General features: G+C 40.7%; 1 protein-coding gene across 1 annotated transcript in view; it reads right to left on the reverse strand.

Annotated features, from left to right (window-relative positions):
* GRID2 (glutamate ionotropic receptor delta type subunit 2) overlaps nucleotides 1-27,573 on the reverse strand; it is a 1,372,533-nt gene that overhangs the window by 254,663 nt on the left and 1,090,297 nt on the right. The window contains exons 12-13 of the mRNA XM_075609971.1: nucleotides 16,653-16,791; nucleotides 1,586-1,781 (exon numbers count right to left, since the gene is read on the reverse strand). Coding sequence (XP_075466086.1) covers nucleotides 1,586-1,781; nucleotides 16,653-16,791 — 335 coding nt within the window. The remainder of the gene's footprint in view (nucleotides 1-1,585; nucleotides 1,782-16,652; nucleotides 16,792-27,573) is intronic.

The following is a 27,573-nucleotide window of genomic DNA, read 5'->3' on the forward strand; positions in this document are numbered from 1 at the left end:
TAATGTATTGATATAACAGTGATTCTATGCTTTGAACCACAGAGATGATTGTGCCTATGTAAAGGCAACCATGTGGGTTAAATTAAATAATAATGAGTTCAATTAGATAGACAATACACAGTCAATTAGACTCCAACAGTATAAGTATGTGACGCCCACATAACACGTCATGACGCTCCTGACGAAGCTGTATGCGACAGCGAAACGCGTAGAGCCATCTCATCAAGCTGCAGCTGCTTTAAAGAGAAGACTCAAGATTCCAGCCGTTTTTGAACTCACCCGCGATTCCTCTCCCAGCGCGCCACAGCCTATCTCCTTTGGACACGACCAGCCGTTCAGAGGGACGTGACGTCACACGCCATTGCCGGCAGCAGGACTGGGGATAGAGGAGGACGGGGAGAAACGACAGCGGGCGCACACAGCGCTAAAGATACCCTTATGTGCATTATATACATGTACAGAGTGTGAGTACATGTCTTTTAACTTGCTATTCATAAAATCCTGTTTTACAATCTACACCATCGGTCTGTTTCTCTGCTCTTTGTTCACATAAACCTTATGGGGATTTGAATCTTACCAACCCTGAGCTTATCCATATGTGTCAAGACCAAGTGGGGATATAAGTACATCTTAAAGAAACCTCATCATTTCTCCACTACCTGACAGAGTCAGACAAATGCGAATTTTCTTCTATGTTGCTGTAAGTAGGTTTTCCCCAAGAGCCAAGATTCTTGAATAAGCCAAAAAATAATCACAATACTGCACAATTATTGCTTTATATGTTTTTTATTTACATGTTGTATTCCTGACGGGGTCGCTCACTTTCCACAAACAACTACGACTGTACCTGTGGGAAATCAAAGCATATTTCCCTGGAAGGTTTGAGAAGTATCCTGTTGGGTAACATTATTCATTTTTTATTATATTTATTGTTTGAATTTGATCACAACACTGTGTATTTACTAGGGAACTGTGGCGCCTAGGCAAGTCATTTAAGTACATTGTCCTTTTTCTGTGCAATGAAAAAAATCCCATTGTCTCCCTTATTTCTTCCAGCTATCATATTTTATTGGAGACCAAAGCCCAATTAAGGAGAATAATTAACATGGATCAACTAACATTTGATCTACACCTAATAAATAGTTTTTGGCACATTAAAAATTGTGTTGCATTATACAGTTTCTATACTACTGACTGTTTAGCCTATCATTAGGTCTCATCTCATAGCAGCACCATCTATGATATGTATATTAACTTTTTCCCCATAGCCTATTAAACCCTTATTTTCTTATGTCCCGTATGCCTGTTACATTATAACATGACTGTTGCATTATAGGTTTGAATTACATCACATGTGACTGCTTAATCTAATATACTATGATGGCTCAAAAGAAGACAGAACAAAATCTCTGTAAAGCATATGCTGTGATAAAGTAAATTCAAGTGAATGCGTCTTTGAATGATGTATTTTTATTGGAGTAACAAAAATCTGTTTTACTTTATTCCAATAAAAAAAGTATGTGCTTCTTGTAGGTAGTGAGTTAACATCAACGATAATGTAAAAAGAAAAAAAAAAGTATTTCACCTTTTGTATGCCTTCTGGGGACTCTTGAACATTGTTCTCAGATCCATTACTCCTGTTAATCATCCGCCACATTTGAGAATACATGCTGTCCCTCTCAAATGGATTCATCCCCTTCACCCGAACATGCTCATAAACCGCAGAGTCAAAGACAGTGCCGTAAGGAATATCAGTCTGTCTTGAGAGATCATGGAGAGACCTAAATCAATTAAGAAAAAAAAAGTTAAAAAAATAAAAAAAACACAACTTTTAAAAGGAAGCATTTGGAGAAGAACAGAGAATCAGTGGAGGAAGAAGGAACAAAGTTATGACATTGTCAGCTAGGTTAACTAAGCTCAGCAAGCATTTATTTGTGCACTTCTGCCTGTCACATACAGTAAGTAAATCAGGCTGTTAAAACTTTATAATTGGAGTGTTCACATACAGTATAGCAGAATGTGTCAGCACTTCCAAATGATGAACTGTATGCATTGACTCAACCTGCAGTGGTAAACTTTGCCAAATGGACTGATTCAATTAATTAACTAAATCTATTCAGGCATTGTTTGGTCATTGAAAAATACTTTAAATGACTCAATTTTTTTTACTATATGTGTAAATTAACATAATATTACATTTCATTCATTTTAATCCGCCATTATTATATGAGATATATTAATAGAATATGGGAATATACAGTAGAATAGTTAAGTTACAATAGGATGTATTGTAATCCAAAGGGCCTAATAACTACACAACTAAGGCAAAGGTGACCCCAGGTGAGACTTCTGCTATATCTCGGACTAGAGTGATCCTTTAACAGAAGACACAGGGTCTACAAAAGGCCTGCACAAAATGCGGCCCCCCCGCAGCAGCTTTCTGCTCTCCCCCTCCCTCCCGAGTCCACTCTCCCGCTCCCCACGAGCCCAATCCACCCCGCGAGCCCGCTTACCCCCTCCCCCGTGAGCCCACTCTCCCCCTCCCCTGCAAGCCCACTCTCCCCCGCGAGCCCACTCTCCCCCTCGCAGGGTAGCAGCGCGCTCTAGCATTGAGGCACTTCTGTGCTTGCTAGAGCGTGCGTGAAGTCCTGCCTGCTCTGCCGTCGCCTCCTCCACCGCAAACCAAGGTAGGGAAGGGGGGGGGGAGGGGGCGAGATGATGTGATTTAAAGTGCAGAGGAGGGCGATTTGAGGTGCAGGGGGGTGAATTGAAGTGCAGGGGAGGGTGATTTGAGGTGCAGGGGGGTGAATTGAGGTGCAGGGTATGGGGGATTTGAGGTGCAGGGGAGGGTGATTTGAGGTGCAGGGGAGATATGTGTGATGCAGGGGGGGAAAGTGATGTGAGGTGCAGGGGGGGAGAGTGATGTGAGGTGCGGGGGGGAGAGGGATGTGAGGTGCAGGAGGGGAGAGGGATGTGAGGTGCAGGGGGGAGAGGGATGTGAGGTGCACGGGGGGGAGAGGGATGTGAGATGCAGGGGGGGTGGTATGTGTGTGGTGTGCAGGGGGGTATTGTGTTTGATGTGGAGGGGGAGTATTATTTGTGTGGGTGAGGGGGAGAGATGGGGGTATAAGAGATAGATGGGGAGTCTCGCAAAGGTTGATAATGAGGGGTGCTGGGAGAGATAAATGAGGATGAGGATGAGGGGTGCTGGGAGAGATAAATGAGGATGAGGATGAGGATGAGGGGTGCTGGGAGAGATAAATGAGGATGAGGATGAGGGGTGCTGGGAGAGATAAATGAGGATGAGGATGAGGATGAGGGGGGCTGGGAGAGATAAATGAGGATGAGGATGAGGATGAGGGGGGCTGGGAGAGATAAATGAGGATGAGGATGAGGATGAGGGGGGCTGGGAGAGATAAATGAGGATGAGGATGAGGATGAGGGGGGCTGGGAGAGATAAATGAGAATGAGGATGAGGATGAGGATGAGGGGGGCTGGGAGAGATAAATGAGAATGAGGATGAGGATGAGGATGAGGGGGGCTAGGAGAGATAAATGAGAATGAGGATGAGGATGAGGGGGGCTGGGGGAGAGATGAGGATGAGGATGAGGGGGGCTGGGGGAGAGATGAGGATGAGGATGAGGATGAGGGGGGCTGGGGGAGAGATGAGGATGAGGATGAGGATGATGATGATGATGATGATGATGATGATGATGATGATGAGGAGGAGGAGGAGGAGGAGGAGGAGGAGGAGGAGGATGAGAGGTGCTGGAGGAGAGATGATGATGATGATGATGATGATGATGATGATGATGATGATGATGATGATGATGATGATGATGATGATGATGATGATGATGATGATGATGATGATGATGATTATTATTTTACCCGTGCGGCCCAAATCTTTTTTCATTGGAGCAGTTCGGCCCTTCTCACTTAAGTTGTGCAGGCCTGGACTACAGTATTTTCCTAAGACCACTTTCCACACAGATCCACTGGAGCTCTGTTCTCCCTGTTGAATAACTAGTCCTTCTGACTGCCACATATGGGTGCCACTCCTTGTTAAACTGACTACAGGGAAGGGTTGGGCCCAAAAGTGAACAGGTTAACTATTTAGTGACAATGTAGATGGTTACATGTGCAATACTGGAAAAGGGTATGGTGTGATCAAGTTCTGCAGTCCTTTTCATATTTAAAAGGACCTATTTATGCAAAGATATTGTAACTTGAATACAAAAAAATGTATGTACATCTTTCATGGGAAAACCAGACAAGGAAGTTACACTGAAAGCAGACCAAAGAAGAATGTAAAGTTGTCTAATGACAGTACAGTAGTATGGGTAATAGTTTAAAAATAGGTGATTAAGTCCTATACAATAACAGAATAATACAATTAGCAGGTAGATCAATTAAGAAAACAATGTGTAAATAACATAGAGAGGCACTGAATTTCTTCATTTTAATATCCCATACAAATTAAGTGAAAAGAGAAGCACGCCAAAATAAATACTCACCACTCCCTATTTTGGAGTTCTACTCTTTTAGCTTAATTTCTATTGGATTTCACCATTTGGTTTCAGCACCCGCAAGTATCTTTAATTTTTTAGGGCACATATACCTTTATATACTTTGGTTCATTTTAATATGCCTTATTCTAGATACCATGCAACCACAAGAAATGCTTTTAATGTGCTTTGTTTTTCTGTGCTAAGACGTGTGTTTTTTTCAAAGTGAAGATTGTGTTTGCTTCCTGCATGCTTTTGAGGTTTAGGGGAATGTAGTTAAACCTATTCAGTTCAGTGAACAGTAGTAGTAAGTATTCTTTGTTAGTGAGATTTCAATTAGATATTTATCTTCAGAATGCACACACTAGAATCTCTACAATTGTAGTATCAAAATCAGTCTGGTTGCAAAAGAAAAGTATACATACAGTGGCGGCCGCCTTTAATCTAATGCGGCTTTCTCCCCGGCTTGTTTTTAAATGCGGCGGCGCTTTTTTTTTTTTTTTAGTTTTCCCGCGCCGCGGGTGCTTTCAATGATAAGCGCCATTAGCGCTTATCTTTTGAATGCGGCCGCCGCGCGGGAAACTCCGTTCAAATCGGAGAAAAGCCCTGCATTTAACCCGGCAAGCTTTAGAATAAGCTTGGCCGGGACAGTACTGTATGCAAGTTAAATAGTTAAAAAGTAGATGAGGTTGAAAAAAAGACATACTGTCTCTCTACCAAGTTAAACCTATGTTAAATTTAGAAGACAGATACCTATCCTATATTTGTATTTACAGTATATTAATCGGTGGGAGGCAAACAAAACAAAACAAGTGAAACATTATCCAATGTTCCCTAAAGGGAAAAAAATAAATCCCTCTCTGACTCCAATAATGGCAATCAGATTTCTCCCTGGATCAATATAGTTATTTAGCATACATCCATCAACTTCAACCTATGTTACATTTAGACAACAGATACTTTATCCTATATTTGTACTTACAGTATATTGATCCTGAGGAAGGCAAACAAAAAACCCCAGTGAAATATCATCTAATGAAATTTCATAAGGGAAAAAAAATTCCTTCCTGACTCCAAATATTGTCAATCAGATTACTCCCTGGATCAACATCCTTCCCATGTTTAATTATTTGGTATATCATTGTATACCTTTCTTTTCTAAAGAAATGCCCAACCTTTCTTTGAAGATATACATTGTACAGTGCCAGCCTTCACAGTCTCCATAGGTAATACATTCCACATTTTAACTTCCATTACTGTAAAGAACCCTTTCCTTTGTTGCTGGTGAAATCTCCTTTCCTCCAACCTTAAGGTACCTCGCATCATTTATACTGCCCTTGGGATGAATAGTTATTTTGAAAGCTCCTTGTATTGTCTCCTAATATATTTGTATTTCGTTATCATATCCCCTCTTAGATGCCTCTTCTCTAATGTAAACATAACTAATTTAGCTAGCCTTTCTTCATAAATCAGATTATCTATCCCATTATTAATTTAGTGGCTCTTCTCTGCACTTTTTCTAGTTCAACAATGTATTTTTTATGGAGTGGTGCTCAAAACTATACTGCATATTCAAGATGTGGTCTTACTAATGCTTTATGCAGTGGCATAATTGTGCATTCTTCCCTTCCATCCATACCCCATTTAATGTAAGATAATATCATATTTGCCTTTGCTGCTACAGACTGAGATTGGGAATTATTGCTAATCCTGCTGTCTACAAGCACTCCAAAATACTTCTCCATAAAGTATTCTCCTAATTTATCCCAATTTAATTTGTAAATTGCCTGTTTATTCTAGTTTCCTAGATTCATAACCTTACATTTATCTGTATTAATCCTCATCTGCTATTTACCTGCCCAAGATGAAAGTCTCTCCAAGTCCTTCGGTAGCGAAATCACAATCATGTTCTGATTTTACTACCTTACACAATTTAGTGTCATCAGCAAAGATGGAGACTTTGCTCCCTATACCAACCTCAAGGTCATTAATAATCAAATTAAAAAGCAGGGGTCCCAGTACAAAACCTTGAGGCACTCCACATAACTTTAACCCAACCTGAAAATGCTCAATTTATGACAACTCTCTGTTCTCTATCCTTGAACCAGTTTTCAATCCAGATGCAAATAATTTTACGGAGACCACTTTCCTTTATTTTGTACACAAACCTCTTGTGTGGCACCATATCAAAAGCCTTTGTGTTAAGGAAGCTTGCATGAATTTCCATATGACTTGGATTGGTTTAACATAGAAACATTAGTTAATATGAAGGTATGGCACCTGCCCATCTGCATAATTCAGTCTGGTATTACCATGCTGTATGACACTTTGCAGATCACTGGAAAATACATTTAAAAAATCTGCCCTTATGTGGCTTATTCACCACATTGTGACAGCAGGTACTACTGAATATATGGTATTGTTGTTTATTATAAAGTGTTTTATCTCTCTGAAAGACCATGCTCTAACTAGGCAATATAAGTAACACAGTGGACAGTGAAATTAACATGTTTCCCTACCAGTGTCTATAAATACCACTACTACATATTTCAGACAATACAAATAATAAATACAAATTCTATAAATACTGCTTTTGAATTATTGCAACAAAGGACACCCCAGCACCTAATATGCCTAGAGATCAGTCATATTCTGTCAATATTAAAACACCTGAAATTGCTTATTGTAACTTACCAACAAACAAAATGAGAAAAGTTTGTACAGGCAGTCCTCGTTTTACAACGCTTCACTTTACAACGAATGGCTTATCCAACGCTATGCAATGCATACCTATATTCATTTTTACAACGCCAAAATGGCTTATCCAACGCTCTTACGACGCTTTGCAACGTTGTGTATGTGTATATATATATATATATACACATTCACATAAACAACATTGCAAAGCGTCGTAAGAGCGTATATATATATGATATTATACAATATAATATTATATTATTCTAAATAATATATTATTTATTATGTTATATTATATATATAATACAGTATATACACTATATAATTTATGTGTTTGCTGCATATCTTATTGCCTGCATAAAATATTTGGTGTATTATAGTGTTAAAAATGCCTTCAGGAACGGAACCTTTCCTTTAAACAGTGTTCCTATGGGAAAACATGTTTTGCTTTACAATGTTTCGCTTTACAATGCCATTTTGAGTAACGCATTGTGTCGGATAACCGAGGACTGCCTGTATATCTTCAATTCTTATGCTATTTTGTGTTGTTTTTTTTCAATCGAAAATGTCTAGCAATTAAATGTTTGTGGCAGTCCATTTGCTTTACAATTAATTTAGCATTCTTAATATACACCCAGATTTACTAAGCAATGTAACAAAGCCACATCGTGTTTAATTCAAAAATGGTTGGGGGTGAAATAAATTAGTCGCTGGATATTATCGCATAGAATATTATCATTGCAGCAGAATATAGTAATAGAAATTCAGAACGACTAAAAGTAATTAAATTAATAAGCACTTTAACTAGCAAGTAGTGAAGAAAAAATCACTTTCTTCACGCAGTGGCAAAAACACATTTATGTACAAATATAATGATGTTATTAGAACTGACTGTCACGAAAGGCTGCAAGCTAGAAAGCAATTAGTCACTAAATAATTGAAGGAATAACTGCTCTATTCATTGAGTTTATAATCATTGCCACTGACTGAGATTCCCAGAAATCCTGCCATGCCGCATTTTTCTTCTCCTAGAGATAATGCTGCAGCCTGGAAAGCCGGGTCAAGACAGGGCAAGTCGTTAAGTGCACGATGATGACAAGTTTGCTGCAAATAATATCCGCAGAAGTGCCTGTGTATCTTTGTACCCAGTTTAAACAGACAAATTGGAGATGTACAGTATATACGTTTGCAGTCTAACAAGAGCTCCATAGTAAAATAGAATCCTTCTCTCTTGAAGTATGTATTCTGCACTTGGAGCAACATCATGCTTCTTCTGTCTTCAGACTGCATAATTTCCTCAAAGTTATGCTCTACTTAAAACAGTAGAGGGCACTTGAAACCTGATGTGATATACACAGTATATTATATCAATCCTAATTCCTATTTGTATTTTGGTTTTGCTAAAACAGAACTTGCTTTGGATTTTTTTTTTCAATCACTGTAAGAGGAAAAAACATTGTTTTTCAAAATTGAAAGAGAGAGAGATAAAGGTTAAAATTTATTATGTGTTACCAGTTCGTAGGGTTGCCAGGTGTCAAGTATTGAACCGGACTATCCTGTATTTGGACACTCTGTCCAGTTTAAAATGAGAGGTAATACTGGAAATGTACATGTCCTATATTACCTCTCTGGACATAGTGAGCTGATGGCTAGAGGCCGCAGGATTTCCCAGAGCAGGGAGAAGCAGGACTGTTGCTAGGGGGCTGGGCAGCTTCCTCCATCCTGAGTGGCTGCTGCTGGTTACCAACTGTATTTTATAGTAATGCAATCCCCTAGAGTTTAATAGAGTGTAACCCAACTACAGAAATGTATGCTGTATCCCTTTCAATCTGCTACCTGCATCCAAAACAGTGGAAAAAAATCGGAAATAATTTTGTTTCTCCCAAAAACATGCAACACAAATGTTAATGACACCATGGTGGAGCATGGTGAACATGGTGATACATTCACATATTTCATGTTCTGTGAAGTTAGAGGAGAAAACTAATAGAATAACAATAATCTCAGTCTGCTCCTCATATAGCTCAATAGAACTTTAGGGAATTCATTGGAAGGAGTCTTGCCTTTCTTCAGCACAACATATTATTCTATGATAAAAAGAATCCTCATTGAAAAGTATGTTTTACATTAACATTTAGTACAAAAGATTTTGATTTCCTTCCAAATTTGCTACTTTATTCACACCTCACGTGTAATTTTGGGTTGCCAACTGAAGTTCTCTAAGGATACAATTTAATCAGGGAAAAATAAATATAATTATTCCTTCAGCTAATTAATGCTTTTGCTTTGTAATAATTCAATGTTAGCAGCTTCCATATACTGTAATTATTTCCTAGTATGTTGTTTCCTGTTTGGAGCAGTTTGTCAACTAAACCCCTTCTGTTTATAACTTTAGTCCCGTATGAATTCCAATCCCTCTAATTACACTCATTTTATACTACAAATTACAATGAAAAATGCGTTTGCTCTTTCATTTTAGAAGATTTCCAGCTAATGCTTTCTCAGATGCATCCTCGGAATAAATATAAAATAAACACTATACTGTATGTCATAAATATTAGTAACAACCATATTGTTTAATATTCTCTATTTACAGCTGAGTACTCTTTTGACTAAGTTTTATTGCACAACTAAATAATTTGTATCATTACAAATCAAAAAGTGAATCACTGTCCCTTCTTTCCTGTCAGTCCAATATCTATGGGCTCTACACATCAGAAAAGTCCTCAGACGTGCATATTTCCAGTTTAGCATTGTAGTATGGAGGTGAAGGGAATGTATTTATGATAATCTGTAGTTAATGAAAACTTCAGTAACCCAAATCATGGGGGGCACATTCTGCATATAAATGCATCTGGTGTATATACCAAAGATAAATTAAGGCATGTTAGCCAGCTGCTGAATAAAACTAGGACATCCCGTTCTACTCAGAACATTGAGGATCTTTCATTAGGTGTGTTGGTTCTCTTTGTATAGTATTTAGAAGCAAATGATAATGTCACTTGTGAGCACATTCACAAGTCTTAGACCAGTCTGCAACCCTGTTTTCACGATTATCTCATAGCATACAGTGCTTACACTACAGCCAGGAATTCTTGGTAGTGACATGCAAATGGGAACACAGTGTCACCTATCCCAACTTCAAATTACAGAGCCAGTATAACCAGCCTCACACTGAAGAGACCCAATAGGTATTTATGTATGTATGTCTTTATTTATAAAGCACCATTAATATACATAGCGCTTCACAATAGTAATACATGTGACAATCATATAAATAACACATAATACAAATAACAAAACATGGGAATAAGTGCTTTAGACATAAAAATTAACATTTAGGAAAATAACTCCCTGCTCCGAAGAGCTTACAATCTAATAGGTAGGTAGGAAGAACGTACAGAGACAGTAGGAGGGCGTTCTGGTAAGTGCGTCTGCAAGAGGCCAAGATTTATGTATCAGGTCTATTAGTATTAGTAGTAGTCACGGAGCTACTCATATGCTTTGTTAAGTAGGTGTGCTTTAAAGTGGGTCTTTAAGGTGGATAGAGAGGGTGCTAGTCGGGTATAGAGGGGAAGGGCATTCCAGAGGCGTGGGGCAGTCAGTGAGAAAGGTTTAAGGCGGGAGAGGGCTTTAGATACAAAGGGGGTAGAGAGAAGATATCCTTGAGCGGGACACAAGAGTCGGGATAGTGCATAGCGAGAAATTATGGATGAGATGTAAGGAGGGGCAGAAGAGTGTAAAGCTCTAAAAGTGAGGAGGAGAATTGAGTGTGAGATGCGAGATTTGATAGGAAGCCAGGAGAGTGATTTCAGCATTGGAGACGCTGAGACAGATTTCGGAACGAGTAGAGTGATTCTGGCAGCAGCGTTTAGGATAGATTGTAGGGGAGACAGGTGAGAGGCAGGAAAGCCGAACAGCAAGAGGTTACAGTAATCAAGACCGGATAGAATGAGGGCCTGAGTCAGAGTTTAGCAGTGGAGCAACAGAGGAAAGGGTGTATCTTTTTAATATTGCGGAGAAAAAGGTGACAGGTTTTAGATACGTTTTCAATGTGATAGGAGAATGTGAGAGAGGAGTAGAGTGCTTGCGCTACTGGGTGTATGACAGAACTTCCAACAGTAATGTGGAAGGAGGTAGTGGGACCAGGTTTGGGATGAAATATGTGGAGCTCTGTTTTCGATATGTTGAGTTTAAGTCAGCGGAGGGCCATCCAGGATGATATCGCAGAGAGACATTCAGAAACGTTGGTCTGTACAGCAGGTGTAAGGTCAGGGGTTGAAAAGTACATTTGTGTGCTGTCAGCATAGAGGTGATATTTGAACCCAAAAGATGGGATTAGCTAACCTAGAGAGAGTTTATCCAGAGAAAAGAGCAAAGGTCCCAGGACAGAGCCCTGGGGTTCCCCCACAGATAGATCGATAGAGGAGGAGGTTTTAGCAGAAGAGACACTGAAAGTACAATGGGAGAGGTAAGAAGAGATCCAGGATAGTATGGAGAATGTGAAGGAGAAGTGGGTGGTCCACGGTGTTAAATGCTGCACAGGGATCGAGTAATACAGTGGTGGCCGCCTTCAGCCTCGTGTGGCCGTTTCAGTGCGATTTTTAAAACCACGGGCAGATGCGGCATGTTCCGGCCATTTTTGGCGCCGCGGGCGGTTTCATTGTTTAGCGCTATTAGCGCTGTCTAGCCATGAATGCGGCTGAATGCGGCAAAGTGCGAGACATACGGAAATCATCCCCGAAAAAATTCGGAGATGTAGGAGAATAAAAGATTAAAATATGAGCACAGTGTAATGACCTCTGTCTTGGCAGCATTGAGTTCATTACTTATTTTAGTGAGGGCTGTTTCAGTGGAGTGAGCAGTGCAGAAGCCAGATTATAGAGGGTCTAGGAAAGAATAGGTGGTGAGAAAATGGAGCAGGCGGCAGAATACAAGACGTTCAAGGAGTTTATAGGCAAAAGGCAGAAGGAGACAGGTCGATAGTTAGCAAGACAGGTAGAGTCAAGCTTGCTGTTTTTGAGTAATGGTATGACTGTTGCATATTTGAAGGAGGAAGGTAAGGTACCCGAGTAGAGGGAGGAGTTACAATTCTGTGTGAGCGTAGGGATTATAGAAGGAGCAAGAGGTTTTAAGAGATGGGAGGGAATGGGTCAAGAGGGCAAGTGGTAGAGGGAGAAGATGAGATCAACAGTGACACATCCTCCTCTGTGACAATGGTAAAAGAGTCAAGGAAGGAAGAGGAGCGTTAGGAAGCGGTGAATGGTGGGAGGAGGAAACAGAGGGGATGTTCTGATGTATGGATTCCACCTTTTCCTTAAAATAGCAGCAAAGTCCTGAGGTGAGATGGAGGAAGAAGAAGAGGCAGCTGAGGGTGGTCTGAGAAGGGAGTCAAAGAAAGAGAAGAGTCATCGTGGGTTAGACTTGTGCGTGTTGATTAGTGAAGAAAAGTAGGTATGCTTAGCCTGAGAGAGGGCACAATTGAAACAGGATAGCATACATTCGTAGTGAAGGAAGTCTGCGAGAGTGTGAGATTTCCTCCAGAGGCGATCAGAAGAACGAGTGCAGGAACGCAGCTTGCGCATGTAGTTATTTATCCAGGGTTTGGGGTTAGAAGGGCATGAACGGCAGAGAGAACATGGGGCATGTAGATCAAGAGAGGAGGGCAGGGCAGAGCTGTAGTTTCTGACCAGGTTGTCAGGGTCTGGAACAGGGCTGAGGGAGGATCGGGAGGAGTGTAAAGTGGAATCAAAAGCTGGTAGGTTAATAGAGCGCCGGTCTCTGCAGAAACGAGGATGGGTAGATGGAGATGGAGAAGGGGAGAAGCGAGAAAGAGAAAATAAGATGAGGTGATATTCAGAGAGAGGAAAGGGGGAAATGGAGAAATCAGAGAGAGATAAGTTATCAGTGAAAACCATGTCTAGGTAGTGGTCATCCTTGTGGGTGCTGGCTGCAGTCCACTGTTGAAGGCAAAATGAAGAGGTTAGAGAGAGAAAGTGGGGAGCCCAAGGGAGGGAGTGGTCATCAATATGGCAGTTGAAGTCCCCAAGGAAAAGAACAGGGGATTCTGAGGAGAGAAAGAAAGAGCCAGGATTCAAAGTGAGAGAGAAAGGCAAAAGGGGGATGAGTAGAGGTAGGTGGGTGATAGAAAACCGTCACGTGGCCAGGGAGAGGAGAGAAGATCTGGACAGTGTGAGCTTCAAAGGAGCGAAAAGCAAGAGAGGGAGGAATAGGAAGGGTATGGTAATGGCAGAGAGAAGAGAGGAGGAGCCCCACACCTCCACCCTTGCCATCAGGGCATAGAGTGTGGGAGAAAGAAAGGTCACCATAAGAGATGGCAGCTTCCAGAGAAGCGTCAGACTGAGTGAGCCAGTTCTCAGTTATAGCAAAGAGGAGCAGAGAGTGAGAGAAAAAGAAGTCATGCACAGAGAGGAACTTGTTAGAGAGTGAACGAGCATTCCAAAGGGCACAGGAGAAAGGGAGAGAGTAGGGAGGGTGACACGGGATGTGTATGAGGTTAGAAGCGATGGCACCTGAAGGAGTAGAAGTTGCATGTGGGAGGCGAGGACAAGAGCATACAGAAATAAGGCAGGGACCAGTATTGGGAGATATATCCCCAGAAGCAAGGAGGAGAAGGATGGAAAGATGGAGAATGTGTGAGGAGGATTTGTAGCAGTGTGTTTTAGTGCAGGGGGTATAGCTGTGTAGTGTCAGAGGGTGCAGGTAAGAAAGGAGTTCATGTGAACTGAGAAGTGTTGAAGGTAGGAGAGATGGAGATATATTAATAGAGTTAGAGACATAAAGAGGCTGGTAGAAAGAAGTACGTAATTTGAGAAGAAGCGAGGTCAGAGCAAATATAAATGGTAGTGTCGGCAGCGTGGCAGCAATAGTTTAGTGCTGAGATGTGCAGTCTGGGATAGATAATGCCCTACTTCCCAGCTTAGTTCAAATGCAGGAATTAGGGCCAGTATGTGTTGTCCACTTGTTCACACCTTTTAAACTCCCTTTTAAACCCCACTTGGCAAGCTACGTAAAATGGGTTACTTGAAACATGAAGAAATGGGGGGAGGGAAAAACGAAGCACTGTATCCAACGCTGATAGTGCAGCAATAAAACCAACAGGAGTACGTTCCCATAAAAATAAAGCTATTTAATGAATCAAAATATAGAGTACAAAACACACCAACGCGTTTCGGACTTAGACTAAGTCCGAAACGCGTTGGTGTGTTTTGTACTCTATATTTTGATTCATTAAATAGCTTTATTTTTATGGGAACGTACTCTTGTTGGTTCTATTGCTGCACTATCAGCGTTGGATACAGTGCTTCGTTTTTCCCTCCCCCCATTTCTTCATGAAGAATATCTACAAACGGAGGCACATTCAACCCTGGGATACTGGAAATATTGGACTTGCTGCTTATGGTGGATAAAGAATCCCAAGTGAGTTTAGTCCAGGTTGTCCCTTATTATCTTGTCTGTAAGCAAAGGATGTTTCATCTACTGGTCACCAGCAGGTGTTTTTGAATGTATCCTTACCGCCTTGTCAGGTGGGATTATTTTCAACCGGGCTGCAACCTTTGGGACATTTAAGTACTTATTATAGGGTTGTTTTTTCCATATATACATTTCTTGCTACTACGGATTTGTCTTGAGAGCACCACACATTCTCTTCTATTTTACTTGAAACATGGGCTGCTTTAATATCAGGCTGCATGACAGCATAGGCTGCTGTGCTTTTAGTTATATAGCTCTAAAACATCACCTGACTGAATTAAGTTCATCCCAGCCACCTTAATTAGCACGTGAGGCAAATTAAAACACATGGTATTTCTAAACAAATGGAGAGAAGAAGGCGGTGCAGTTGCCTACGTCAGTGAAACAGATCGGGACCCCTCTGGATCAGCAAACTATAAATTTATTGGTACATTAAACAGCAAAAAACATCCACTCTGACATGTTTCGTGCGAGGGATCGCACTTTATCAAAGAGCATTTCTAAACAGGCTGGTGTCCTACCTACAGTAAGTGTTACAAGCTGAATTTAATTAAGAGACACATCAAGGGTGATTGGAGACAGGATTCAAATATGGGTTTTTACCTAGATTGTTAAATGGTGCATTTCCTAAAATACACACATCAAGGGGTGATTGGAGACAGGTCATAATAGTTGTCTGTGAGTTGGTTAACTGGTTATGCACTTTTGTAACCCAGGCTGTGCTTAAAAGCTGTGTAATACAGCAAGCATAAGCTAATATTGGTTGTGCATGTTAAAATGGATAAGAAGCAAAAGTGTGCTCATTTGCATGCCATTTCCCACCGCTGGCTGCAGTGGAAACATTATACAGTATGCTAAGATTCATTTTTGAAACATGACATGTGAATATGCTCCCAAGTGATATTTTTGTATTTTCTGTATACAGTAAGCTGAAGTAAGGTAAGGTGTACTGTAATTTTGTACCTACCATAATTTATATAATATATAGTATAAAAAAATTTAAGAAGATAAATCAGTGCAATTTGTTCACACCATTTCCCCAATGGTGGTTGGGGAACCATTAGCAGGGGACTTTTGCACCTATAAAAAATATTTCTAAACACATTTTCAGACATATATTTACATATGATTGCTTTAAAATATACATTCTTTTTAAAAAATAGATAAAATAAGAGTCTTGGAATCTGATGTTACGTTTAGTTTTAGCATTTTTACCAGGGAACATTCATTCTGTCAGTATTGTCTTTCAACATTTCAATATCTGATTTAATTATTTCTTAGCTTATAAAACGTAGGCTTCCAGACTGGTATTGGCTTTTGTGACTGAGGTTCATGTCAAATGACTACAGTTTGTCAAAATATATATAATCTTGCAGCTGAAAGGCATCACAGAGAAAGTAATGTGTACAGACAATGTACAATCAGTAACGTGCACAGACTAAACATGCTTAAGTGATAGTGTAATATAATAGTTTTGGACTCCTGTGAAGACAAGTGATGAACATCAAAATGTCTTCATAATCTTATAATTTGATGCTTGTACATTAATAGGCTATACTACGTAGTTACAAAATAGTGACAACATACAGTACAATATCCCAATACAAACAAGCGTTACTAGATTTCTGAATATTGTAGTACCTACTGTAAGCTGTTGTTGGATTGTTACATGGTCCTAATTTACAGGCAATGTTATGTCTGCATTATAACCTACCGAAGCTGCAAAACTAAAAATAGTGCTGCTACAGCTTATGGTGCATACGGTACATGTTTTCTTAGATAGACATTAACATAGCTAGTATTCCATGACCCAAGAATTAGGAAAGCAGCATTTTTAATATATTTCACAATCCATGTTTATTAAACCACCAACACATACTGTATATGCATATTGTTCAGCATTCCGTTCATTTTGCAATGTTACACAAACCAATTTCTCAACACTTTACTTACTGGATGGAGTTTTCAATGCGAGAGATTGTTAAGAAGGCCGCTAGGTTTGCTGTATAAGAGGAGATGACAATTAAGGCAAACAACCACCATGCTCCCATCATCATTCGAGTTGCTAGAGTAGTGTATGGTACTTCCCCTCCTATAAGAAATAGGAAAATTAAGCTTTTAAACTCAAGTTATTAGGCAATAAAAAAATACAGATGCATAATTAAACTATATCAAAGGGAAATGCGCCACATAGCCGCACCAGAATGTGCACAGTTGAAAAATATCATATGGAGAAGCTTCAATCCACATTTAAAACAATTGAGTAGTGGCTGAGTGTTCGGTTTTGCAAGTTCACATACTGTACTTGGCCTACAGGATATAATATAGGTCACAACTTTCTCATGTTTCACATTTATTTAATTCAGAATTTATCATGCAAATTATTACACCCACACCAACATAGCTATTTAGGTTAAACCCCAATACCTCCTTTTGCTCTGTGACACATCTTAATAAAATAACTTGTATGGACAGTACCCATTAAAGGACCTTATTCCAAGTACGGACACTAGAATAAAGAGAAAGGGAACCCTGTTTGGGCACTCTGTGTCCAAACTGGGTTCCCTTTCTCTTTATTCTAGTGTTCATACTTACCATACCCAGAGTCGCAGCACCGCCCTGACCACTCTATAGCTGTAGCGGGGGTACCTGTTCAGTATATGTACCCTATTCCAAGTACAGCAGTTTTTGCACTGTGTGGGGTAACCAAATAAGCCAACTGCAGTGAATTGTCATGATAAAACAATGGCATTATTTTGTGAATTATACATACTCATTTTGTTATATTCTACTGTGATTGGTATTTTTTGTATATTTCTAATTACTCAATAAAGATTATTTGATTCCTATATTTTGTCTACTTATTGAGTGCTGGGGAAAACAAATGGGTATTTTGTATGCACGCAATGTGTTCTCTTTTAAATACTAAACATGCTCCTCTCTTCTGGCCATGTCTCTATTATCTCTCCCTCAGGCCTACCTAAAAGTATTTCATTAATGTCGCTTGTAGTATGAATTTACAAGCATAGCACTGTATATCTCTGCTTTGAACAAAAAATAAAAATCAAATACAAATGACATGGATCTAATCTTCAGTTTCTCATTTCCACTGCAGATCTACATTTTTTTTTCCTTATCAAAGAAAATACAGGATTAGATTCACCTGAAATAGCCACAGAATATAATAATGTTTGATACGTTGCTCTGCATCAGACAAATGTAATAATGTGCCACCTTATCTTTCCTTGACACAGGATACAATTTGGATTTCAATTAAATCATGCACTCTAATTCTGCCCCACAAGCATAGGTGACAAGGTGAGGAGTAAAGATTACTTTTTTGAGTTCATCACCTGCAGGTTTTCCAGTTCTTTTCAATTTGCAATGCGTAGAGCACATAACAGAGCTTCAGAAAAGCTATATAGTAAGTTTCTCTTTGAAGTGCGTTCATACAAGGAAAGATGAGAGTGACCTCGCTCCAACTAAATATAAAATGTATGTATAGTAAATTAAATACTGTGTGCTACCAGGGAAGAAGTTAGACTAATCAAAAGGAACTGATAAATCGTGTCAAGAATTCTCGGCCCACACAAAGAAATCCTTATAGCGGTGCACAACAGACCAGAAGTGTAATGATCCTAAGGATTCTACAAACTAAACAGTGTAACAACTACATTTTATTAATACATAATAAAATTATAATAAAAAAAACGTAATAAAAAGCAATGTTGACCACTTATTGAAGTTATATAACCTTTGTAACCTAGGGTTAAAAACACGGAACACAGAGTGTTCAGACGTACTCGTGGCAATCGCAGTGCCGATATTGGCAAACAAACAGTAACAGCTCAATAAAGCTCAATTTAGTTTTAACACTGTTTAGTTTGTAGAATCCTTAGGACCATTACACTTCTGGTCTGTTGTGCACGGCTTTCATACAAGGTTAGAGAGGTTTGACAAAACAGCAGTTACTTAAGGACTTATTTAACGGGCAGATAGGAAACTAGATCTTATACAAAAAGAGACCACAGATCACAGATATATTTTTTAATCCATTATCACAGGGGAGCGCAAACTTTTCCCCATGCGCACCCCTGCCTGCTCTCCTCGGCGCCTCGCGCCCCCCCCCCCCTGCTCGGCCCCAGCATCAAATGACGCACTGGGTCATGTGATGTCACGTTGCCATGGTAATATGACATCATGTGACCCCGCGGCGTCATTTGACACCGGGTTACGATGACGACGCGTCGCTGGAAGGGAAGGTAAGTGTGTTATAGAGGCCTCGCGTGGTCCCCTGGCATTTAATTTAAATGCCTGGGGGGAGAGAGCGGGACCTCTATAACCGCCATGCCTCCCAGTTTGCGCACCCCTGAATTATCATGTGTATAAGAAAATATTTCCAACAGATTATATTTAGATCTTCGAAAAACAAATTTACACCAGACAACAACAATAATATGCAACCACAACTAGAGGGCTGGGGACATTCCTGTTATCCGTTCACCAAAACTATGGAAGAGAGTGCAGGCTGCATTCTACGGCAGGGGTGCGCAAACTGGGGGGCACAAGATTCTCTGTGGGGGGCGCTGGGTTTACAGAGAGTGCAGGCTGTATGCTACGGTATACACCAATAATTGTCATTTTTCTATGGAAATTTTTTGACTTACTGTATCCTGACATATTTGAGCTATTTGGCAATGTTCATGATTTTTATATTCAAAGTTGAGAGTAATTATTGGTTGACTTATCTGCATTTCACTGTATATGCCCAAGAAATGCCTACAAGTTAATGTTTCTTGGGACACATATTTTAAAGAGGCAATCTTAAATTTAAGCTTAAACTTTAAAAAAAATGTTGTTTTAATATATGCAGCCTTTGATTAACTTTATTAAAATCGAATTACCTACGCTGATGATTGACCAGCAAAGATCCTACTTCCCAGGGTTCACTAAATGCCCACCTTTCAGTTTCAATCAATTCTTCAGTCAGTGTACTGTAACTCTTTTGTAATTTTATCTATGGAAGCACAAACACATATAGGCACAATATAGTTTTTTATAAACGTTTTATTGATGACCTTATTTTTATTTGGCACGGGAGCACTAACACATTATTAGAGTTTATTAATTATCTTAATGACAACACTTTAGATATTCATCTCACTGTCAATTATCATACACACCATATAAGCTACCTGGATATTCTCTTCTATATAGACATTAACCAAACCATACAATCCGATGTTTATAAAAAACCAAATTCCAGGAACTCATTTCTTAGAGCGGACAGCTGTCACCCGAGATCTGTTATTAAGGGAATACCCAAAGGTCAGTACCTCAGGCTGAGGAGGAATTGCTCAACACACAGCGATTTTGTCACTCAGTCTGAGGAACTGACAAATAGATTCATTGAGAGGGGGTATGATCGTGAGACACTCCAAGCCACATTGCAAGAAGTAACGGAAATTGAACGTGGAACTTTATTACCGTCCGGATCCAGAGTAAGGGATGGCTCTTGCCTTAATACCAAGAAAAAAGAGACTAAGGAAGATGGGACTTGTCCTTTGTTTATTTCCCAATTTAATAAATCAAGTTATCAAGTGAACAAAATTGTGAATAAACACTGGGAATTACTTAAAATGGATCCCATACTCCGTGACTACACAAAACAAGGCCCAAAATTTGTATATAGAAGAGCTAAAACATTGGCCACTTTTTTATCACCTAGTGTGATATCTACACCTGTGAAAGATCAAGAACGATTCTTTACCAAAGGATCATTCAGATGTAATCACTGTAGTGTGTGTAAATTCATGAAGCCTGCTCGACATATTTTTTCCCACAGCCCACATAGACGCCATACCATATATAGTTTTATTAATTGCAACACCACCTTTGTGGTGTATCTCATTACATGTGGCTGTGGGAGGAGATATGTCGGTAGGACTACAAGGGCATTAAAAACGAGGATGCAGGAACATTGTAGATTAATTCGCAAACAAGACATTAATCATCCAGTATCAAAGCATTTTACGGAATGCCCACAGGGAGGTATAAACAACTTCTCATTTGTGGGCATTGAGAGGATAAGTAAAAAAGAAAGAGGGGGAAATACTGTCAAAACACTAGACAGCAGAGAATCCTACTGGATATTCACACTAAATACTAGGTATCCAGATGGGATGAATATAGAATGGAATATTAATCATTTTTTGAAATAATCATAGTTAATTATATTTTCGTTACTATTGAGTATATCATATAGTTCCATTATTCTACCCCATTGTTTCCCAAAGTTACACACTCAATGTAAATATATCCCAATGACATGCCCTGCTTTATCTAATACATGTGTTGCCATTTGCCTAATTAATTATCTCTGGTCCTCTGGAAGTATGCATACAGTACCAAATAAATTGAAATAATTTATGCTTGTATTCCTTATACTCTCACTGATCTTATCGCAGGACATCAAGATTTCTATGAGAATTATTTGTTTATCCATATATACAATATATAGCACACCACCCCATAATGATGTATAAATGCTAAAAGTAATCTAAACCCCATTTCATTCATGTCAGCAAGCAATCTGCTGTTCTTTAAATATAGATACAAGATATTACATCTTTTTAATTTGTTCTAATACTATCACATATATGTAATACATACACATTTTTCTTATAAATAATATTTCTTTTAATTAATAAAGTTATTTTTGTTATAATAGTGCTGTTTAAAATCCAAAAGGCGATTCATATATTATATATGTATATGTGTTTTTTCTAAATATGTTTTTTTTTCTCCATATATTTTTATCTGTCTATACATTTACTGTGTAAATATATATGAGTTATCTTTTTCCAAGTTGATATTCCTTTAGTTTATTATTTGGTAAAAATTATTGCTTTATATATATAATGTTCTGCTTATTATTTTTGATTAATATATAGTTACACTTTTAACCTTGTATGTGTTTATGCCAGCTGTTTGCCCAGTGTTTCAGTGGCCAGAATTGGGTATTATACCCTCCACATAGCATATAGTATTTAATTATATACCCCCTGGTTAACTGTGGACCGTCATTCAGGTTTCACAATATCAGGGGATTTAGAAGCACCATCTGCGCATGCGCAGGAAGCGGAGAGTGGGGGAGGATCCTACACGGCCATCAGAGGCGTGCTCACAGCAGAGGCTGCCCTGAGAGGCGTGCCGATCCTGATTGTGCTCGGCTGGGGCTTGTGAGGGATCCAGGGACACTCTGGCGCGCGGCGCATGCGCGGCTAGATGAAACCCTATTGGTCGGATGACGCGTCATGACGTCATTTTGGCGCGAAAACGGGGCGAACAGCTGCATTTAAACTGACAATTTTACTGTATACAGCACTTCTTGAAAAAGTTCTTGGAACGAAACGCGTTGAAGTTTGCTGCTGTCCCACAACCAGATGTTTGAATAATAAAGGACTTTTAATTGCAAGACCTGCTCTTTCCTCTTTGCTGTGCGCTGCACACCCTGGCTAGTGTACTGTAACTCAGCAGCTACGATTTTTCCTGATATTACTAAGGTAACATTGACTATTGTTACAGTTTGCAGCTCAAACTGCTGGGAATATTGGCAACAAATGTTGTAAATATCTTGCACTGCTGGGGAATATGCTAAAACCTGCTATAGAAATCAAAGGATGATCAGTGTATTAAAACTCATTAAAAATGGTATTAAAGGGGACGCATGTGCGGGATCTGGTGAGAATGGAAGTGTAGTGTCTGAGCTCCGCAGCTTCTTGGATTTTAAAGTAAGCTCTAACCTACACTAACACAGAAAAACTCAATTTAGGCTAAGGCCCCGCTCCCAGAGTCAGCGCACCCGCACTGCTGACAGGCGGTGCGCTGAGATACACAGACCGCGATATGCGGTCTGTAGGGAGCGGGAGCTGGAGCGGGAGGTGGGCGGGTGGTGGGCGGTTTGACAGGGAGGGGGGGCGTGGCTTGAGCGGAGGGACCCGCTACTCTCCCCCCCCCCTCCCTCCACGGACTCGGGCTGGAGCTGGAGCTTCGGTAAGTATTAAACACACACACACGCAGGCACTCATACATACATACACACACACACACACACACACACAGGCAGGCACTCACGCACTCACGCACTCATACACACACGCGCGCACACACAGGCAGGCACTCACACACTCATACACACACACACACACACAGACAGAGGCAGGCACTCACGCACTCGGGCACACACATACACACACAGACAGGCACGCACACACACAGACACACACACAGAGAAAGGCACTCACCTGCTTTCACTCCACACTCCTCCCCGCTCCCCGAAGCCTCTCCTCCTCCCGAAGCCTCCCCTCCCCATTGGCTCACAGCCACACACGTCACGCGTCAAAGCTAGAAAACACCATTCTCTGGTGTCTCCAGCGGCTGACGCGCGACAGCGTGTAGTCAGCTGTGCCGCCAGTGGGGACCGGGACCGGCTCGCGAGGATTCCCCTGCTGGTGGGGAACTCGCTACATTGCCGCCCGCGCCAACGAGCGCAGCGGGACCGAGGCCTTAGAAAGCAGATACCAGCTTCAGATTTCCTAAGGATGGCCCGAAAACTGCAGGGAAAAAAATATGGGCAGTTTGGCTTCGTACTTTAAGCGGCAGGAGGATTTCCTCCACTCGCAGGCTATGGAACCTCAGCCGTGAGGAGGATCAAACCCGGAACAAGTCCGAGGACAAATCTTTAAGCCAGCACTCAACTAAATAGGACATCAAAGACGTGTATGGCAGGCTGAAAACAATATTGCAATAAGAACTCCACGAGATAAAGAGAGATCTCACATCGCTTGGGGACCGAACAGACATCCTAGAAAAGAAACTAGATGATACAATGCTGGCCCAAAATAAAGGAGGTCTAACCACCTTCTCCAAACAAAGATGACTAAAATGGCAGACCACCAAGAAGATGCTGAGACTAGAGAGAGGCGAAACAATCTCCGCGTTAGAGGTATCACAGAAACCATTTTGGAGCCAGAGCAGTTCATATGAAAATGGCTGACCGCCATGCTCCCGACTGCCAAGAGCTCATTCACCCTGGAATGCTGCCACAGGGCAATGCAGTTACATTTCCAGCCAGGAGATCCCCCTTGACACATGATGACTGAGATTTCATTATTTCAAGGAAAAGGAGTCGTTCTACTCAGCGACCAGAGGAATGGGAGATCTCTCCTTTTATAATATACCTCTACAGATTTACCTAGACCTATCTCCCTCTACGCTTATCATATGGAGAAACATGCAACCCTTAACATCGGTGCTGAGGGAATGGGGAATCAGGTAATGAGGGGCCTTCCCGTTCTGTCTTCTTGTTATTAGGGAGGGCATGACCTTCTCCTTAAAGAATACGGCAAGGGGCCCTACCTTTCTCCACAGACTGGGCCTTTCTCCTGCTGCTCCTCCAGATCATCAGCAGGAATCTGAGAGACTCCAGCCTAGCTTGGAGGAGACGAGGTCAGCCCACGGCTCACACAGACATAACCGAGACCCATATGCGACTAACAAGGACTGAGGCGGCAACATCAGAGAAGCCCAGCCAAGACTGCCTTTATCCTAGTTAATCTCGAATTTACTCCCCTAGATCACATAGTCCCCTATGGAACATAACTCCCTATTGCCCTGTGGAACCTTCTTTATACCCCCCTACCCCCCCCCGTTGGTCTGTGTATGGATATGTGCAGCTAGAAGCCCTGATCTTGGAGTTCAAGTGGCTTCTCGGGACTAATGCAGACAAAGTCATTTACCCCCCTCAGGCTGGTTGGGGTTGAGGTGGAAGACACGCTATTAGTGAGGTGGTTGGTGGGGCACTTGCTACACCCCAGACACATATATGCATACTGCAGCTGACGGGAACTATGTGAGGCGGTATTGTTATGTTTCGTCTTGTGAAATGTTTAGCTAAAATGCCTTAACAATAAAATATTTTATTTAAAAAAAAAAGATAAATTAATAAGTAAATGTAAATATAGAAAAAATAAATAAAATCCTTACAATTCATGACATAAGGAAAATGGTGCACCTATAACAGGGTTATTTGTGTTGATACACAACCTAACACCTGGGAAACCATCAAGCATGGAGATGCTTAGGTTACGGCCCCGCTGTCTGCGCTGCACGAGTATCTGCCCGGCTGGCGGCATTTGCAGCTGAGTTCCCCGGTCTGCAGTGAGCTGCAGGAGGAAAGACAGGGGGGGCATGACAGGGGAGTGATGGGGGCGCGGCCATGATGTCACCCAGCAGGTTCGCCTTCATTGGCTGAACCACCAGGGGGCATGGCTTAGCGCTCTGTCGCTAGCTACTCACAATTTTCATTCCTGCCTGAAAAACACACCCCGCAGCACGGCGGCCACCCCTTGCACCGAGCCCGGCCCCTTGCAGTGGGCCCGGCTCTTGTCCAGTGGGGACCAAGCCGTATGCATTAATAGTTATAAATATAAGGCAATAAAGGCCTACCAAGAATATCCCATTGACAGCTGAATAGACTCACAGGTTAGGGGCTTGGCTACAGAAAGGGGAGAGCAGAATTGGTTATTCTAAAATTAGATGTGACATATTACTTAGTAGTTATAAGTCAAAGTTTGTATCTAGAACTTTATACATAATCCAAGAAAAACAAACAGGCAGAATGGCGCACTGAGAGGCACAATATTTAATAACCCCAAAGGGTAATGATAAAATTACAATGGTACACAAAATATTAAAACACTAAAAAAAACTCTCTTAAAGTTGAACAAGGAGGAGTGAGAAAAACAGGGAATCTCACTGCTGATGTCACAGAGGGGTCCGAACCCAATCTAGTCACATAGCAAACGGCAAACAGCAGAGAAACCCTCATTCTCAAACACAGCCTCCACCGAAACAAAGTCCACAGGGGCAGCTTCACGTGACACTCTACGCGTTTTGCGCGTAGTGCTTCGTCAGGGGTCACGTGATAGCCCTGCCCGTGGAGTTAAATAACAGTCTGCAGCCAATAGACGCCTCAGTGAGAGGCGTACACTGTTCAATACCAGCTGCAGAAAGTCAGTGTGATCCTGAAACGCAGGACACAGTTAAACAGTTTAACCCTGTCAAGGTACAATAACACTGTCCTGTGTGTAATGATACAAAATGCATAATACAGTGAGTAGATATATACTCAATGCTGCAGTATGTTAGGCAATCTGATATGCATTAAAAATACTAATAGAGAATTACACATTAAAACCAATATTATATATATATATATATATATATATATATATATATATATTGAACATACAATGATATTAAATATACAATGCAATACAATGACATTTTTTTTTAAACAGAGAGAGCAGAACACCATGATAAAAACAAGGTAAAAACAAGGATCAGACAGAGTTTCTACATAGTGAAATCAACCGAATGACTACTCTTTTAAAAAGGGAACCAACTCTATATAATCATTCAGTCCCTGGGAATATCTTGATTGCAAAGTGTATATCAAGTATTGTTCCCTTCTACTCAATCGTAGTTCCCTATTACCAAGTCTTTAATCTACTGTAATCACTTCAATCCCCATGAAGGATATATTGCTGGGATCACACTGATGGACATCCTTAAAATGTTTTAAAAGGTGGGTTAAAGGCAAACTCTTATCAATCAATTTCTGAACATTTGTAATATTCCTCATATGTTCCATAATGCGAATCTTCATACTCCTTTTGGTTTAGCCAATGTACTGAAACCCACACTTACATTGCATCAAATAAACTATGTGAGTAGTGGAACAATTGATAAAATTATGAATTTTGTAACTCTGTTTTGTGGCGAAAGAAACAACCTCCTTATTTGTTAACAAATTCAGGCACACTTTACTCTTATAATTGCCTCTTAGTCCCAAATGTGACCTCATAGTGTCATAGTGTCATCATTAATGGGAGGATGTTTGTTTTTCTTGTCTGTGAGCTCCCTTCCAGGAGCTCATGTTTTTAGTGGGTGTGGAGTCCCTTTAGGCAGACGGCAGCAAGAGAGCCCCCCCCCCCCTGGTCATCCCTCCAGACAGCACCAGCGTGGTGTGACTATCCTGTTTTATACTTAATCCCTTAATGAGAGAGGGGAAAATAACATTTTAAATGTGACTATGGTGTCATGGCTTGTTTGCAGTTTGATTAAAAAAAGGCTAGATTTTTTGATAAAGTTCATCAAGAGTCTGGGACATGGACCGGCGCACCCTATTGACTTTCGGAAAACTGTAATGCGTTCCCATGAGGTTTACACGCCAAGGTGTGCGCGTCCTGCCAAGTCCCTTGGGTTCCCAAGGACACTTGAGCTTTGGGCTAGTTAAGCCCTTAGAAGCTCCTTATTCCTTTATCCTCCCCTTTCCACACTCATGGAACACACTCCGATACAGTCGATTTATATCCCACAACAAGCTACCATATAAAGTCATTTAAAGTCCGTACCAAGAATCATGCACTGACCTATATCCCTCTAAATTTCACTAATAGCCATCTCACATAATGTCATGGGTTTTAATAATCCTTTTAAGAGACAAATGGCTTTTACTGATTACAAAAGGCTGAGGGGAGATGTTCTCTTATTTCAAGAGGTGCATTTAATAAAGACAAGGACGCCAACTTTTTTTCGATAAACCGTATAGACAGACATTTCATTCCTTGGCTCAAACAAAAAAAAGAGGGGTGACAATCCTACTAAATAATCGAGTACCTTTAAGGCCTGTCCTGACAAAAATGGACGGCTATGGCAGATTCTATATAATATATGGATCTCTCTATGGACAAGATCTGACAATAGCAAATCTGTATGCCTCAAATAAGTCCAGCACTATATTTATCTC

This window comes from Ascaphus truei, chromosome 1, assembly GCF_040206685.1.
Source record: "Ascaphus truei isolate aAscTru1 chromosome 1, aAscTru1.hap1, whole genome shotgun sequence".
Lineage (NCBI taxonomy): Eukaryota > Metazoa > Chordata > Amphibia > Anura > Ascaphidae > Ascaphus > Ascaphus truei.